General features: G+C 41.4%; 1 protein-coding gene across 3 annotated transcripts in view; it reads left to right on the top strand.

Moving 5' to 3' along the window:
* Window positions 1-18,598, top strand: part of TTC8 (tetratricopeptide repeat domain 8) — a 59,751-nt gene extending 41,153 nt beyond the window's left edge. For 2 of the 3 annotated variants that reach the window (XM_013967380.2, XM_018053858.1), the window contains exons 8-14: window positions 765-852; window positions 3,642-3,752; window positions 10,866-11,005; window positions 12,296-12,470; window positions 12,785-12,907; window positions 15,679-15,762; window positions 17,962-18,598. In XM_013967380.2, the coding sequence (XP_013822834.2) occupies window positions 765-852; window positions 3,642-3,752; window positions 10,866-11,005; window positions 12,296-12,470; window positions 12,785-12,907; window positions 15,679-15,762; window positions 17,962-18,078 (838 nt within the window). In that variant the 3' untranslated portion in view covers window positions 18,079-18,598. The remainder of the gene's footprint in view (window positions 1-764; window positions 853-3,641; window positions 3,753-10,865; window positions 11,006-12,295; window positions 12,471-12,784; window positions 12,908-15,678; window positions 15,763-17,961) is intronic. The other variant, XM_013967382.2, reaches the window with a different exon arrangement.

The following is an 18,897-nucleotide window of genomic DNA, read 5'->3' as shown; positions in this document are numbered from 1 at the left end:
CAGCACGTAACTTCAAAAACCACTTTTGACTCATTTGATCAGTCGCAGTACCTTCTCCATATGCTGCTTAATTTTTTTTTTGCATTTCAGTTGCATTTTTTTAACTCTTTCTTGAGATAATAAAGCATAGTATTCTGAAAATGTTGCTTTTTTTTCCTTCTTTCTTCAGTGTTAAAATGACTACACAAAAATTCACCAGTTTTGATGTTTTTTTTTTTTTAAATGCACACTGATATGACAGCTGTCACAATACAAGCTAACGAAATTGTTTTGAATGAAGTTAAAGACAATTAAGCACTACTAGAGCCATCTTAATGGAAAAAAAAAACCCAAATGAATCTTTTGGCCAACCCAGTACCTCAGTTTTTAAAAACAGGCTTTTATCTCTAAGTAGACGATGTTTTTCAAAGAAATGTCATCTTCAGTTCTTCCAATAAAATGGAGGCTCTGAGCATTTCTTGAGGTCATGTGACATGTCAGCTGACACAAGCAATTTGGTTGGTGACTCACTGACATCCTGCTGTGATTAGGCTTCAGACAGACTCTACACCCCATTTAAGTGTTCAGACAGTGAATATGGGAATGCCGGCATCTTTTTCCTAACCTGTATAAATATGCATGTGTGCATATAACATTGCCTTCTTGGTACATGCTTACTCTTAACAGATGTAATTTGTCTCTAATTCATATCCTCAGGGTATGAATGAATGCTGGTCGTATTTGTTTTAAATCGAATGTCTAATTTTTAAAATGGTTGTTCTTAGGTTAGGATTGTATCGGGAAGCAGAGAAACAGTTTAAATCAGCCCTGAAGCAGCAGGAAATGGTAGATACATTTCTCTACTTGGCAAAAGTAAGTATTCTTAGATTGAGTGGAATTTGTCTTCTCTGGATAAATGTTTAAATTCCAACCAGTGCATGGGGAGAGTTGCCAGTTTCTTTAAGAACAGTTGGCAAGTTAATGTGTTCGGACTTAACTTTTTTTTTTTTAATGGTAAGGGAAAAGGTGAGAACATTCAGAGGATAACCATCTCAGGAAAAATCGGTTGCCAGGGAAAGTAAGACAGCCTCTTTGAAATATTGCCTTAGATCGGAAGAACATGCTACAGGCTTACTGTCCCCAGGGGTCACAAGCCCCAGAGAGGTGTTTTTCTATAACACATTTGTTTCTCGTGTCAGCAGACTGTAGAGAACAGGATTGTTTTTATGTAGGTCCTTCACTTTTGGGCTCTGCCATTGTAACAAAAACCGTATTTCCCCTTTATTGAGCACCTACTCAGTGTAAGGCACTTTATCAAGTCTTTTCCACATGTAATTTAATTAAACTTTCTTAGCAACACCGCAAAGCGGATTTTAACATTTCCTTTGTGCTGTTGAGGAAAAGGGGACATAAGAGGATAAGAGCAGATTCTCAGCCTCACTTGCCTGTTAAGGGCCAGCATCCAGACCCGGGGGCTTCCCCGGTGGCTCAGCAGTGAAGAGTCCGCCTGTCATTGCCAGAGACTCAGGAGATGGGGGTTCAGTCCCTGAGTCGGGAAGATCCCCTGGAGAAGGAAATGGCAACCCACTCCAGTATTCTTGCCAGGAAAATCCCATGGACAGGGGAGCCTGACGGGCTACAGTCCATGGAGTCACAGAGAGTCAGACATGACAGAGACTGAATGACAACAATTCAGCCCAGGACTTTCTGATTCTAGAGCCGCCTGAGTGCCACCCCCAGCCACGACAGAGTGAAGGGCCACCTGGAATTTCCAGTGTTAAATTAGTGACTTCTTTACCCTCACCAAGGCTACTTTAAAAGAAGCATTTGATGAAGTGGTAGTTAGGATATCATCTTGTATTAATATATCTTTAAGAATTTCTTAAATTTAAAAAGTGTTGTAAAGGAGGTTGAAAAGATAAGACAGAAAAGGAAGTGCGTCTGCTGCTGCTCCTGCTAAGTCGCTTCAGTCGTGTCCGACTCTGTGCAGGCCCGTAGACGGCAGCCCACCAGGCTCCGCCGTCCACGGGATTCTCCAGGCAAGAACACTGGAGTGGGTTGCCATTTCCTTCTCCAATACATGAAAGTGGAAAGTAAAAAAGTCGCTCAGTTGTGTCTGACCCCTAGCGACCCCATGGACCGCAGCCCACCAGTCTCCTCGGTCCATGGGATTTTCCAGGCAAGAGCACTGGAGTGGGATGCCATTGCCTTCTCCAAAGGAAGTGCTGCTACTTTCTAAATACGGTATTAATGTTAACATACTAACAGAATCAAATGGAAGTTCTGCCATATAAACTTACTCTGCTAACTTAGTATGTTTATAGTAGTTTTTAAAAAATGTTTGAAACTCTAATATCTGAGTGTCTTTATACATTATATGTTAAATTCTGAAAAGGTTTCTAAACATCACAGTAAAGTTTTCTGACAGCTTGAAGTTATAATTCAGGTTACAGTATTTGGCTATTATCTTCTTAATTGATGATTACTTGCCATGTGGTTAAAAATGTACTTTTTATTTTAACTATTGTTAAATACATGGTTTGATTATTTTTTCATAAATTGATTTGCTTAACTCTGTTGTTGCCTATGTGACTATAGGGTTACAGTTTACTTGTTTTTTAATATGTGAAGGATTTACTGCTAAGTAGAGACCAAGCAGATTTTAGGAACCACATTATCTCTTATAATTTAAGCTTGTTAAGAATTATTAAATATTTTATATTCCTTCACATATGGAATTATATTATTATATTTTAAAAAGCAATTCAGAAGCATGTAAGGTAAAAATTGAAAAGTTTTCATCCATACCCTTTCCTCTAGTCTCATTGTTTATCAGTAAACACTGCAGGCAGTTGTGTGTGTCTCCATTTGGGCTTCTTCAAAGCACAGTCTAAATGTTTAGAAAGAAACGGAGGATCCAAGATCATGAAGGGAAAAAAATGTCTTAATCTTTTGTTTCTGTACATAGAGCTGCAGTTCCCCTGTTAGAAATCCCTAGTAGGTTACGGTTTATCCACGCTGGATGTTCTCATTGCTAATTAAGTGGTGGGAGCTGTTAAATGGGAGTGTCGAGTGCTAACCCTCTCAACTGCCCGACCCTCTACCCTACACACGTGTTCCCTTCTACTTCTCAGGGTCCCTCTCCCCACCCACCCTCCAGAGGCTTCGCCAGCTGCTCCTTCTCAGGCTTTCCCACGGGGCACGCCCTCTTTCTCCAGCGTCTTCAAAAGCACCCTCACAATTGGTCCTTCGTGCCCGCCTGGAGACACGCTTTTATCCGTTCCATCCTAGAAAAAGATTTTCCCTTGATCCTCTCTTTTTTAAAAAATCAGTTTATTTTAATTGGAGGATAATTGTTTCACAGCATGTGACAGTTTTTGGCGTACGTCAGCATCCTTTTCTGGTTACTCTCTAGTCTGTGTGACAGTAGAAAGCCCACAATAAGTGTTTGCTGAAGAAATAAACGAATAAATGTGTCACATACAGCATGAGGAGATAAAGCTATAGCATCATTATTGGAAATTAATCCTACACATTTCTGAAAAATGTTTACTGTAATATCTAGGAGATAATTTGTTACTAAGCAATAATTTTAAATTTGTCATAACGAATACTGTTATTTTAAGAAGCAGTACTTTTGTTGAAGTGTATCCTGGTTTTAGGTTTACATCTCATTGGATCAACCCGTGACTGCTTTAAATCTTTTCAAACAAGGCTTAGACAAGTTTCCAGGAGAGGTAACCCTACTTTGTGGAATTGCCAGGATCTATGAGGTAAGGTTCCTATCTTTCAAAAAGTTGATATAAGATTGAGGTTATATGCTACTTAAGTAAGTTCATACATAGTCCCTTGGGGTCTTATAAAATGTAACAGTTTGTAAAATTAAGATTGTTGGCCAGTGATTTACCAACAGAGGAAGAGATTTTAGTGTATACATTAAACAAACTTCAGTTTTTATGATGAAGTATTTCAAACACACAGAAGGCCATAGTGAATGGTACGAGATAGGAATTTGAATCAGTTCTTCCCTCGGCATGGTTGGCTGTCCCAGCACGGTAACTGGCCCTTCTCTCAGGTCTGTCATGTCAAGCAGCAGGTTTTTCTCTGTGTGTATGGTAGATATGTTTTGGCTTTTCCATTCTGTTCTGTTGGTCTGCTTGTCTATCCTTATACCAATATTATACCATCTCAACTCCTGTAGCTTTATTATGCTTACTCTTTGGGAGGGTGCTTTGTTCATCTTCATTAGGAATGTCTTGGCTATTTTGGACTTTTGCTTATTCTAATAAATTTTAGAGCCATTTTTGTCAAATTTCATCAAAAGCCCCATTGAGTTGTTCTCCCTGCTGCCTAATTAAGATAGCTCCATAATAATTGTTGATATCAGGTTGGGAAAATTCTACCACCTGTTCTTCACAGTTGGTTGTTCTTGGCCCTTTGCCCTTCCATATAAAAAAGCCCTGTCGGCATGTGCTTTGGAATTGCATTGAATGTCAGAATGATGGGGGTGGAGGGTCTGCTTTTCTTCCCACTGGGGATCATGGTATAACTCTCCATTTACTTAGGTCTTTTTGTTGTTGTTGTTGTTGTCTTTCAATGAATATCTTGTAATTATCTTCATGAATGTTTTGTTGAGAGTCCCCAAAACCACTGTGAGGTTCAGTGATTTAGGTCTCAGGACTCGGCACACAGTTGTACTCATAGCCACAGTTTTTTGTAGCAAAATCAGTAAAGGGAAAAGGCACGTGGAAAGTTCAGAGGAAACCAGACACAGGCTTTCCAGAGTCCCCCTGCCACCCACCCAGGCCCCTGGTGGAGTCACAGAGGACACATCTGATTCTTCTGCAAGGTGTGGCCACATGTGTGAAGCACTGTCTGCCAGGGGAGCTCATCAGAGACCTGGCATCCATCACAAAGGAAGGCTGAGTGCTGAGGAACTGATGCTTTCAAACTGCGGTGCTGCAGAAGACTGGAGAGTCCCTTGGACCACAAGGAGGTCAAACCAGTCCATCCTAAAGGAAATCAGTCCTGAATATTCACTGGAAGGGCTGATACTGAAGCTACACCTGATGCGAAGACCCGACTCATTGCAAAAGACCCTGATGCTGGGAAAGATTGAGGGCAGGAGGAGAAAGGGATGACAGGGGATGAGAAGGTAGGATGCCATCACCACCTCAACGGACATGAGTCTGAGCAAACTCCGGGAGATAGTGAAGAACAGGGGAGCCTGGTGGGCTGCAGTTCCTGGGGTCTCAGAGAGTCAGACACGACTTAGCAACTGAACAACAACAACAGTCTGTTGCTGGGGGCCAGCCATAGAGGGAGGCACCGCCTGCCTATCACGTACCAGGACCCCAGACCCCAAGGAGTGAAGCAGGTGTTCGTACAGCACATGCGCTGCGCTTTGTACGGTTCAGGTGTAGTGAGCCACGCTGTCATTTGGGGGAAGTTTCATGTAAGTGTAGGGCACTGGCTGGGCTTCCCAGGCGGCGCCAACGGTAAAGAATCCGTGTGCCAATGCAGGGGATGTAAGAGACGCAGGTTCAATCCCTGGGTTGGGAAGATCCCGTGGAGGAGGGCATGACGACCCAGTCTAGTGTTCTTGCCCGGAAGATCCCATGGACTGAGGTGCCTGTTGGGCTGTAGTCCATAGGGTTGCAAAGAGTCAGACACGACTGAAGCAACTCTGCACTCACGCACGCAGACACACAAGCCGAGATCTGAGTCACTCACCAAGGGCGAGCCTTTCACAGGCCTTTCTAAGAGTAGCAGTCCCAGGCTGACTATGTTAGCTTCTTTCTGCACAGATGTATTTGTAGGTAAAATTCTGAATGAACTGCTTTCTTTTTCTCTTGTGTTTCCTATGGTCATTTCTGGTGAGTTGGAATGTATTACTTTATGTTGATTTGATACTAAAACTTGGCTAAATAGTCTTCTTAATAAAATCATAGATTCTCTTGGATTTTCTAAGTAAAACTATCATCATCTGTGAATGTACACTGTTTTATCTCTTAATTTCAATTATTTTACTTAAAAAAACCGTCCTGTTTAGGGCTTCCAATACAGTGTTGAACAGAAGCATCTATGTTCTCTTTTAAATTCCTTGAAATGCTGGGTATGATCTTTTAAAATTATTTTGTTAGGAAAAAGAATGGAAAGTATTAATAGTTGCCATACCTGGGTAGTAGTGTGTGAATGGTTTTTATTTTCCAGATTTTCTGTAATCAACATGTATTATTTGTAATATGGAAACAACAACCCTTAAATTGTTCAGAAATAGCTTTACCTTGTGAAATGTAATTTTGATAAGCATATAAATAGAAACCTTTGACCATTGTCTAAAAAAGCAATGCAGAGTTCCAAAGAATAGCAAGAAGAGATAAGAAAGCCTTCCTCAGCAATCAGTGCAAAGAAATAGAGGAAAACAACAGAATGAGAAAGACTAGAGATCTCTTCAAGAAAATGAGAGATACCAAGGGAACATTTCATGCAAAGATGGGCTCGATAAAGGACAGAAATGGTATGGACCTAACAGAAACAGAAGATATTAAGAAGAGGTGGCAAGAATACACAGAAGAACTGTACAAAAAAGATCTTCATGACCCAGATAATCACGATGCTATGATCACTCATCTAGAGCCAGACATCCTGGAATGTGAAGTCAAGTGGGCCTTGGAAAGCATCACTACGAACAAAGCTAGTGGAGGTGATGGAATTCCAGTTGAGCTATTTCAAATCCTGAAAGGTGATGCTGTGAAAGTGCTGCACTCAATATGCCAGCAAATTTGGAAAACTCAGCAGTGGCCACAGGACTGGAAAAGGTCAGTTTTCATTCCAGTCCCAAAGAAAGGCAATGCCAAAGAATGCTCAAACTACCGCACAATTGCACTCATCTCACATGCTAGTAAAGTAATACTCAAAATTCTCCAGGCCAGGCTTCAGCAACACATGAACCGTGAACTTCCAGATGTTCAAGCTGGTTTTAGAAAAGGCAGAGGAACCAGAGATCAAATTGCCAACATCCACTGGATCATGGAAAAAGCAAGAGAGTTCCAGAAAAACATCTATTTCTGCTTTATTGACTATCAGAGCCTTTGACTGTGTGGATCACAAGAAACTGTGGAAAATTCTGAGAGATGGGAATACCAGACCACCTGACCTGCCTCTTGAGAAACCTGTATGCAGGTCAGGAAGCAACAGTTAGAAGTGGACATGGAACAACAGACTGGTTCCAAATAGGACAAGGAGTACATCAAGGCTGTATATTGTCACCCTGCTTATTTAACTTCTGTGGAGAGTACATCATGAGAAACGCTGGGCTGGGTGAAGTACAAGCTGGAATCAAGATTGCCGGGAGAAATATCAATCACCTCAGATATGCAGATGACACCACCCTTAGGGCAGAAAGTGAAGAGGAACTAAAAAGCCTCTTGATGAAAGTGAAAGAGGAGAGTGAAACAGTTGGCCTAAAGTTCAACATTCAGAAAACGAAGATCATGGCATCCGGTCCCATCACTTCATGGGAAATAGATGGGGAAACAATGGAAACAGTGTCAGACTTTATTTTTTTGGCTCCAAAATGACTGCAGATGGTGACTGCAGCCATGAAATTAAAAGACGCTTACTCCTTGGAAGAAAAGTTATGACCAACCTAGATAGTATACTCAAAAGCAGAGACATTACTTTGCCAACAAAGGTCCATCTAGTCAAGGCTTTGGTTTTTCCAGTGGTCATGTATGGATGTGAGAGTTGGACTGTGAAGAAAGCTGAGCACCGAAGAATTGATGCTTTTGAACTGTGGTGTTGGAGAAAACTCTTGAGAGTCCCTTGGACTGCAAGGAGATCCAACCAGTCCATTCTGAAGGAGATCAGTCCTGGGTGTTGTTTGGAAGGAATGATGCTAAAGCTGAAACTCCAGTACACTGGCCACCTCATGCGAAGAGTTGACTCACTGGAAAAGACTGATGCTGGGAGGGATTGGGGACAGGAGGAGAAGGGGACGACCGAGGATGAGATGGCTGGATGGCATCACTGACTCGATGGACGTGAGTTTGAATGAACTCCGGGAGTTGGTGATGGACAGGGAGGCCTGGCGTGCTGCAATTCATGGGGTCGCAGAGTCGGACACGACTGAGCGACTGAACTGAACTGAACTGAAAAAAGCGGTATCAGTATCTCTCTGTCTTTAGTTGTATGACCTTAAATTGAACATGAACAAAATTTTGACCAAGAAGCTTAGGAAGGAAATAAAATAGAATCCATTTTGAAAGCTGTGAAATTCATAGTGGTGACTGTCTTGATGTGGTTGGAATTGTTTGTGCCTTTTTTTCCTTTTGCCCTTCTCAGGTGGGAGCTACTGTTATGAGGAACTGGTGGGAAGGATTCCTTCCACGCTCCCATTACAGTGATTGTTGCTATGGCTGGGACAGGGAGCGGGTCTGGAGTAGATTCTTTAATCAGCTACCTTCTTCCTTCCCCTGCTCTGGGTCTGGCCAGGACTTGGAGGAGCACATTCTTTTGTAAGGGTGACAGGGGAAGGCTTTGTGAGAAAAAGTAGAATCTGAATTTTTACTCGAAGAAAGAAGTGAAAAGAGAGCATCCTAGTTTTGAGGACAACGTCGTGTACAAATCGGGTGTCCGAGGGCTGAGCACAGACTTGGAACAGCCGGATGCAACAGTTCCCCTTGAATTTACATGGTTAATTTCACTTACGGCAAAGTTTGCCTTATGAAGATTTCCACTGTGTTCCTTTTCTCTTTATGTGACAGTGGATTGAGGGTTAATTAGTAAAGTTTGGTTCTCAGCCTTGGAGCTTACACAGCATCTGCCTTTAGGGATTTTCGTATGAATATCATACTTTTCTCTGGAGGGATTCTTTTCCTTTATGTTCTTTTTTTTAAATCACTTTCATTTTGATCTTGTTTCTTTTAAATGAACATGTTTTGCTGCCTGTTATTTATTGCTTGTTCTGTACAGAATCTTGTTTTAAATAATGTTATCCTTGCTAAATTTATTTGGTTGTGGTTTTACTTTTTCTTGGGGCCTTTTGTTTATTCATTTGAAAGGCAGGCTTTTATTTGAACTATTCTGCGGTAAAAGGTTCAAATAAAGGCCTGTATTGCTTCCCTGGTGGCTCAGATGGTAAAGAATCCGCCTGCATTGCGGGAGACCTGGGTTTGATCCCTGGGTTGGGAAGATCCCCTGGAGGAGGGCATGGCAACCCACTCCAGTATTATTGCCTGGAGAATTCAATGGACAGCGGAGCCTGGCGGGTTACAGTACAAGGAGTTGCAAAGAGTTGGACACAACTGAGTGGCTAAGCACAGCACGCTGCAAATGTTAAAAGGTATTTGAAACTGAATAATTACCCTAGGAAATGTTGTTCTCATGGTCCTTGAACTTTACTTTGTGTAGAAATGACTTTGGGAGTGTTTGAGAGTGAGGTCCATCTTCCTCCTCCTGACTCACATGTCCTGGAAAGTGGGATACAGGCTTTTGTCTGCTGAGCAAGCTCACAAGGTGATTCTGATATATAACAGAATTTGAGAATCATAGTAAAATTCACTTCCCTAAGTTATTTACAGTTTTGTTTTAAATAAAACTCAGTGTTGATATTCTGTTCAGTTCAGTTGCTCAGTCATGTCTGACTCTTTGCGACCCCATGGACTGCAGCATGCCAGGCCTCCCTGTCCATCACCAACTCCCAGAGTTTACTCAAACTCATGTCCATCGAGTCGGTGATGCCATCCAACCATCTCATCCTCTGTTGTCCCCTTCTCCTCCCACCTTCAATCTTTCCCAGCATCAGGGTCTTTTCAAATGAGTCAGTTCTTTAACTCAGAAGATATTCAATGGATTAGTTCAAAAAATAACCACTAATAACTACTGTAATAATCACTTAAATGATAGTTGAAGTGATATTTGTATGTTTGAATATACTATTTTAAATCTACATTCATAAAATTTATTCTTGAGCTACTATAAATAGTTCTAATGCTGGAATAGATTAAAGAAAGCACAGAAATAGAATCTGTGTGTATTCATATATATGAAAATTTATGTGATAAAGACTGTCTATTAAACCAACTGTATTATTGGATTGTTTAATAACTTCAAAATAGAGCTGGATGAGTAATGATTTCTTAGACTGAAAGAACACATTGCTGGGACTTCCCTGGTGATCCCGTGGCGCTCTAGTCCCTTATATAAGGCGGCAGAGTATTTGCATACAACCTGCCCACATCTACCTGTATACTTCACTTATTTAAACATTTTTATCTGTCTGTGTTGGGTTAGTTTCTTCACGTGGGACCTTTCATTGTGGTGCGTGGGCTCTCTCGTTGCAGCACGTGTGCATTGTTGCTCCGCAGCTGTGGGGTCTTAGTTCCCCAACCGGGAACTGAACCTGCACTCCCTGCATTGCAAGGAGGACCCGTAGCCCTTGGACCCCCGGGAAGTCCCCATGCGTATGCTTTAGATCACCTCTAGACAGCGCGTGGTGCCGAATGCAATACGAGTGCTGTGTAAATAGCTGGAGATGCACAGTAAATGGTATATAAAGAATTTCCAGTGCATCAAATTCAAGTTTTGCTTTTTGGAACTTTCTGGAATTTTTTTTCTAAATAGTTTTGATCTGTGGCTCACCGAACTCATGAATGCGAAACTACAGATCGGGGGGTAGGGTGGGGTGGTGACTGTAATTTTATCTTTTTGTTCACATTGTGTCCCCAGGGCCTAGAACAGAGTCTGGCTGTGGTAGGCTGTTAATAAATACTGAATTGGAAAAAAATACGGAACTGAATAAAATAATGTAAACCAGTCATCATCGTAACAATTTATTGTTGAGTATTAATACAGTATTGCTCTTCCCTCTTGATGGAGACTAGGAGATGAACAATATTTCATCAGCCACTGAATACTACAAAGAGGTCTTGAAACAAGATAATACTCACGTGGAAGCCATTGCGTGCATCGGAAGCAATCACTTCTACTCTGATCAGCCGGAAGTGGCTCTCCGGTTCTACAGGTACACTACGTTCAATTTGTAAAACTGCTTTCCTGTGAAAGAGTGATGCAAAAAGTGATAAGGACGGAACGAAGATGCAGGGAAACAATGTGTGGGCCATGTCTATATGAGACCAAAACTTCAAGCACCCGGATGTTTTATGACTATTGAAGCTATTTCTAAATAATTTGGAAATGCAGAAGTAGTTAGCATCTTGCCGAAACACACCTGGATAAATGCCTACTTTTAACGCCATGTCGGTGTATGTGAATCGGCCATTTTGTCATCAACCAATAACAGCAGTTACTAGAAGCTTCCACGTCATGGCCTCCATTAATACCACTGTACATAGTGTCAAAACCTTAAAGGTAAAATGAGAATGTCATTTGTAAAGAGCAGTGGACCCCAGGCTCTAAAGTTGTGAGGAGGACCTTAAAACAGAATCCCACAAATATGTTTGCAAAATCTAAATAAGTTATTTTCACTGGTTCTTTGAGCACATACTTATTTTATCCTATAGATGGTTCCTGAGATTAATTTTTAAATTATGATTTCCTCTTTAGCCCTTGGGTAATAAACAGGGAGATAACTGGCAGCTGATAAGAGTTCATTCTAAGTACATGTTGGAGCACAAAAGGCAATAATGTGAGTGCCAGCCTGCGCTCACACAGCTGTCTCTACTCCCCTACCCCTGGAGCAAGTCCTCAGGGCAGCTGGGGTGATTTTCATATGCTTGTCTGAACTCTCATCCTTCGGGATTAGTGATGAATAGAGGCAAAATAGGGTTGTTGAGCTGCAGCGTGAAAGCTAAATGGGGAACATCGGGATCCCCCGACAGTCTTGTCTCCCTGAGTAGAAGCTCACTGGTGGTCACTGGATGTAGCTGAACCACACAGCACAACCAGAATCCAACTTAGCTGAAACCTCGGGAGGCTAAACAAAACTCGGTTAGAAGGACTCAGAAGTTTCCCTTCCGAGCCCCAAAGTTGCATGAGGCCAAAGTGTGTAAGGGTTTTACTTTATGTGACTATTTATTTATTATTTTGATACTCTAGCAAAGCTTTTGGGGGGAAAAAAAGTTAGATAAGTTATTTCTGACTTTGCCTCTGGATACATTTCTCATGACTGGAACCATTACAAAAGGCATGCTTTTGAATTCGCTTTAAACTCTTTTTCATTTACTATAATACTTTCTGTTCTTTGGAGGGTATTAAAAACATATAAAATTAATTCACTTCTAACTTTGTAAAAAATATGTCAATATCTGTAAAGTTGATCTGACACCAGAGTGTGTGTGTTCTTTTCAAAAAGGCGACTCCTCCAGATGGGTGTTTACAACTGCCAGCTTTTCAACAACCTGGGGCTATGTTGCTTCTTCGCCCAGCAGTACGACATGACTCTGACCTCATTTGAACGTGCCCTTTCTCTGGCTGAAAATGAAGAAGAGGTAGCTGACGTCTGGTACAACTTGGGACACGTCGCTGTGGTACGTTGTTTCCCTGGTAGAGTTTCTGTTCTAGAAAAGGTAGGCACATGTTAGTCTTGAAGAAATTTTCACGTACTGGAAATCCAGGTTTGGTTACAGTCCTTGTACCAATTTATAGAGATTGCTGGGAGTCATCCAAACTCGTTTTACATCCCCAGGTTAATCCCCTTACGTACAAGTCACAGCCGACTCCTGTGTCGGGATGTGTTGTTTCCTCTGCGGTGGCAGGAGAGATGTGTATGGGGTGAGGAGGTCAGAGGGGCGGGAGGAAGTGGCCGGATTTGTGTGTGCAAGTTTGTGCTCTTCTCTTACAGGGAATAGGGGACACGAACCTGGCCCACCAGTGCTTCCGGCTGGCTCTGGTGAGCAACAACCACCACGCAGAGGCCTACAACAACCTGGCCGTGCTAGAGATGCGGAGGGGCCACGTGGAGCAGGTCAGCCAGCCCCACGGGCCGCGGACAGCCTGCTTGCTTCCCAGAGCAGCGGTCACGTGCAGCCGTTTTCACACATGACAGTTTCAAAATGAGCTCTGGGGTCTGACTGCCCGGGGTTTGAGTCCCAGTATTGGCAGTGTGACCTTGGACAAGTCACTTAACCTTTCAATGTCCAAAATAGAACACTCGAGTTTATTAGGGCAAAACTGCACCTCCCCAGTCTGTCCTGTGGTCGTGAACCGTTCCACCGTTCACAGCCCGCCAGCCGCCACCCTGCTGCTCAGGCCCGCATCCTAGGACCACCCCCTACACATCCTAGGACCCACTCCCACCCCCCCAGAAACTTCTCTTTTCCAGCTGCCCCTTCCCCGCCACCCCCTGCCTCCAGTGAACCCCATCCATGCCACGCACACATCCTCCACTCTCGGCCCCCTGCCCCCTCCTCCAGGCCGCTGTCGTCTCCCGCCTGGATGAGCACGAGAGTCTCCCAGGTGTGGTCTTTGTTTCCACTCCGTCAGCAAGGAAGTGCACCCTGTAATGTATTTTCCTCAGGACAGCCTTAGGGTATGTTTTTAAAACAAGATTATTCATCACTGTTTTGCTTAGCATCCTCCAAAGGCTCCCCCCTGCAGCTCGGAATATGTGAACAGCTTGAACTTCAAACCTCAGCCTTCAGGGCCCCACATTGTCTGGCCTCCAGGGCCCCCCTCAGACCACGCTTTGCCACCAGTCCTTCTCCCCAGTTGTCAGACGCGTGAGCTGCTGGCTGCTGGGCGGGCCCGTTCCTACTGAGGGGCCTTCGGACTAGACTTCTTTCAGATCCGACAGGGACCCTTTTCTTTTTATCGTTCGGGTCTTTGCTTAATTACCGCCTCTTCAGAAAGACCCACTTGACCGTCAGTCTAAAGGAGCCCTCACTATCGTCTCCTGGTGTTTTCTCCTTCCCAGTCCTTGGTGTTTTATCAGACCTTTGCAGTCTGTGTGTGTGGAATGCAGAACGCTAGCTGTATGAAAGCGGGGACCTTCTCTGTCTTCTAACTGCTGCATTTTCAACATCAGAACCATCCTTCTCTGTCTTCTAACTGCTGCATTTTCAACATCAGAACCATCCTTCTCTGTCTTCTAACTGCTGCATTTTCAACATCAGAACCATTGCCCCACACTGGGGAGGTGCTTAGTGTGGGTAGAATGGGCGGATGATAAAATCGTCATCACAGCAGCTGACCTGGAGGGGTTTTTGTGAAGGTGAGCCGCTTGTGCACGTAAACTGCTTGGAATAGTAAAGTCACATGATAGATGCTTAATACATTCTATTTGTTGTTATCATTTACCTAATGGGAAGTTTAAAAGCTAAATACACTCATACCATATTAATGACAATCAAGATAAATAGCTGTTCCATTCCCTGTATTAGAGATGATGAAATAGAGGAGGAGGGTAAGTAACTAACCAAGGTCACAGACCCTGTGCGCAGCATGCCAGGACGGTAACCTCCAGCCTGGCCTCCGAAGCGTGTTGCTAAACCTGAGAAAATAAGCAAAGAGACCTCAGTGGATGCTGCCTTTGCCTCACAACATTTTCCCAAAGCGAGTAAAGTGGCTGTGTATTTTGTAAACAAAAGCTAACTGCTCTGAAGTGGGAACTTGTTCCGTCGTGGAACTTTGTATCCATTTGAAGCAGGCGCTTTTTATGATTTTCTCTGTTTCCATGTTGGTGATTTTCTTTCCCTCCTACTTATTGTTGTTTCTGTAGTATGCAGTTGATTTGAAATGTTTCGGTGAAAGGTCTCACTATTATTAAAAATTATACTTCAGTTCCCCTGGAGAAGGACATGGCAACCCACTCCAGTATTCTTGCCTGGAAAATCCCATGGACAGAGGAGCCTGGCAGGCTGTGGTCTGTGGGGTCGCGAAGAGTCGGACACGACTGAGCAAACACACACATGCTTCAATTGAAAAACTAGCAAATCACAAAATTAATACCTACCGTCTCATATAAGCTGTTATTTTCCTTTAAAAAAAAAGGTTTAAGAATTTGTCCTCGGGTTCATACGGTGAAGCTGAGCTCCATGTTGAAAGGCTGTTTCAGCCGCTTAGGAGTGCTGAGTTTGTGGTCTTAACAGTGAGTGTACAGGCTACTCATGTCACTCCGTGGCCTCTGCAGCGAGTGATCCTTTGAGCCTGCAGGCGACAAAACATGATGTGAGTTTTGTCTTTCGAGTGCTTTAGCGAGCGGAAAGCTTGTCATTTTCGGTTGCCTTCAGTTGTCATTTTCAGGTCAGCAGTATAATAAGTGCTTGCTTGTTGTTGTCCAGCACAGAACGTGGTGATCTGAATTTGCAGTGGTTTTTGATGGCTTTGGTTGTTGCCTTAGAGAAGGTAGTTGGAAGCCCACTAAATCAATCAACAGCGACAAAAACTAGATTGATAAGACTTGTTTTTTTTAGCATTGAGAGGACTATAGTTTGAGTTGTGCATCATATTGAAATATAAACTATAAGAACAGTGGTTCTCACATAACTTTTCAATTCTGTTCTTTTCTCCATATTTTGAAGCATTTTATTTTAAATATAATTTTGACAAGATATAAGTAGTTAATTGTATATCTGTAAATTGTATTTCATAGAAATTCATCCGTGTTTATTACAGAATCATGTTTTTTAAAGTCCTTTCCTGGGTAAAGTATTCTTCTACCAAAAAAAAGTATCACCAGTATAGTGCTAATATATGCTCACATGCCTTTGGCCTCTTCTTTTTTCCTTTTCTAAACAGGCAAAAGCACTGTTACAAACTGCATCATCTTTAGCACCCCATATGTACGAGCCACATTTTAATTTTGCAACAATTTCTGATAAGGTATTCTCTTTCTTTATCAATTTATCATCTGACCTATTTGTTTTCTTCGTGTGTGTGTGTGTGTGTGTGTTTTCTTCCTTGGTTTTAAAAATTGTACAGATAAATGAGGACATTCTAACCATAACTTCATGAGAGAAATGGTTTTTTAAACACTTGATTATTTACACATATGTCTTCATTTTAAGGGAATGTTTAATACACTTTAAGTATATTTATCACTGAATATTAGCTAAGCTTAATACCATTATGGATTGCAGAAGAATTATTTTATGTTTTAAAAGATGACATTTAATCATTGAAAAACTGCTCATTAACTTCTGGTTTGGGGAGGATTTAGTAATTAGTGTTTTTTTAATAGGGAAATCCTGTATATCATTTATAGATCATATAGTCACCAAGTCTAGCATGATGCTATAAAATTAGGGATGTTAGTGAAAGCTGTTTCAGCAATGAACAATATAGGAAAGAACCAACTGTTGATACTGTGTTATGAGTCAATTAACATCTAAGAGCTAAAAGAAATTGTGTGTCCTTTTACAATAAGAAGGAAGAAAGAAAAGTCATCTAATAACTTTTACTTGCAAGACTTCCTTTAACATGGAAGATGAGTTTTGAGGATAAGGAAATGGCTAAAAATGTTTGCTGATGTAAAGACTATTTCTTTATAGACCCAGAAAGTTATAAAAATCATTTTTCATAACATGAATGTGAGCTCATTCATTCTCTTGTGTTTTGAAAATAAAATACGCCTTTTTTAATAAATTGTCATTTTTGAGCACTTGTTAAGTGCTAGTCACTGCTCTGGGTACTCTCCACACCTCTAATTCTCTCAACAACCCTGCAATGTAGGTAACCCTTACCTTCCCTGTGCATTTTTTCATACAACTGATGTTCCACTTGTTGAACTTGTTTGAACAGCTGCTACATACCAAGCGCTGCTGTAGGCACAGAAGATGTTAGTAGTGAATAAATCAGGCAGAAACTTCTGCCTCGTGCAGCTTGCATTCTAACAGCAGCCAAGGCTTTGGAACTTAGAAGACTTCTCTGGAGCGCCACGGCAGTGGCAGATTCAGAATTCATACCCAGCGCCCACGTATTTCCCAGTGCGCTGTGCTGCCACTGGGCGTCCCTGATGGCTCAGACGGGAAAGAATCTGCCTGTGGCGCAGGAGACCCTGGTTCGATCCTGGGGTCAGGAAGATCCCCTGGAGGGGGGAGTGGCTACCCACTCCAGTATTCTTGCCTGGAAAATTCCATGGACAGAGGAGCCTGGCGGGTTACAGTCCATGGGGTCGCAAAGACTCAGACACAACTGAGCAACTAAGCACGCATGCACTTGCTGCCAGTTAGTTAAACCACAAAGAAGCCTTGATTACTTTCTTTCAGGAGTGTTATTAAATTTTAATGATATTTAATGCAAATGGAATATTTCTGTTAGCAAGAGTCTACACTTCCATAAGAGAAAATACTATGTTAAAAAGAAATGCTATGATTTAAAAAAGAAAAGTTTTCAGTTCATATGTGTGTTACAGAAAAACTACCAGAAGTGAATGGTCTGTATTTGTGTGTGTGTGTGCACACACTGCAAAGCTCTCTCCTGTTGGAAGTGTATACATGAATCAGGGTACATTCAGATGGATTCAGATACTGTATGTGTTTTCCTTTGGGACTGGATTGTAACAAAAAGTTTATTGAAAATCAAAGATACCCTTAATGAATTTTAAAAACTGGATAGCTTCCCAACATCACTGTTAGCAACCTTTTAAAAGCTCCCAGAGCATGTTATATCTTAAATACAATAGTTTTTACTCAAGTTTCCTGTCTTAAGAGATATTACCCTAACCAAAACGTATCATTGTCTGTGGTAAATTACAGACTGAACTGAGTTGGCTGTTTTAGCATGCAGACGTCAATTTATTTTTATGAGACTATCAGTGACAGGAAAAGAAAACAGGTTTATGAGTTCATAGCTAGACAACTGTAATGGAGCAGGAATTATTTACATGGTTATTTTGCTCATACTTTTTCAAGACTGAATTGTAATCTAGGTGAAAAAATTTTTATATTGAAGTAACATAGTCAAGAAGTTTGCCTTGGGTTTTTACGTTTTGCAGATACTATGTGTTTTTTTAAAAAATTCATTTCTTATTTTTTCTGGTTCTCATTCTGTGGTCTTATTCTGGTCTGCTGTTCCTTACAGATTGGAGATCTACAGAGGAGTTATGCTGCTGCTAAGAAGTCTGAAGCAGCATTTCCAGAACATGTGGACACTCAACACTTAATTAAGCAGTTAAAGCAGCAATTTGCTATGCTCTGATTTTTCCTCAGTTAAATATATTCATATATATATATATATGTATTTAGGGAAAAATTAGTATTGTATATATATTTGTAATACAAAGCTGTGCTTGATATTAGTGAAGGTGACGTGTAGCAGGATTTTAAACCAGAATGTTTAAAACTGTATAATAATAACTTTATAAGATTATATCATAAAAGATAAGGTTTAATCACTTGTAAGCAGATCATGAACTCTCCCACAGTATATGATAGATATTTGTTTACAATGTTTACAAAACATTTTCATGAATTTCTTCAAATTCTTAAAAATACACATTGTTAATGTCCTTTAGTTGGCCGTTAGCTAGCATGTAGTTTAAGAGGTGTGAAATCTGCCTTTAAAGTTGCACTTTTATGGCTAAAACTTATATACTTACCCTTGGTACAGACTTTAGAAATTAAAGGTTGTATTTCAAACAGTTTTTTATGAAATGCTTTGTGAGACATTCTACATTTTCTTATATATTATGCTTTAAATAAATGTGTATAAAACACCATCCTCTGTTGCTTTTCATGAGTTTTTGTTTCAGTCATCTCAGATGAAACAAGTTTTCCAGAAGCCCAGAAATGAAGTCTTAGAAATGAAGTAATTACCCTAATTTTATTTTAAATGATGTACTGTCAATTTTGCTTTTTCCTAAGAAGCTATTTATGGATATCATGTTGTCCGTCTAAGAATATCAGGATTAGGAGCGGAGTCATAAGCCACAAGTCCCGCATGGTCAGCCCCAAGAAGGTTAGGGGGGATCCAGTACCGTGAGTGGAAGTCTCGCTCTCCAGTGTTTCCTGAACCGCT

The sequence above is a fragment of the Capra hircus genome, chromosome 10 (genome assembly GCF_001704415.2).
Source record: "Capra hircus breed San Clemente chromosome 10, ASM170441v1, whole genome shotgun sequence".
Taxonomy (NCBI): domain Eukaryota; kingdom Metazoa; phylum Chordata; class Mammalia; order Artiodactyla; family Bovidae; genus Capra; species Capra hircus.
The sequence above is the reverse complement of the archived record's forward strand: the minus strand, read 5'-3'. Positions and strand labels throughout refer to the sequence as shown.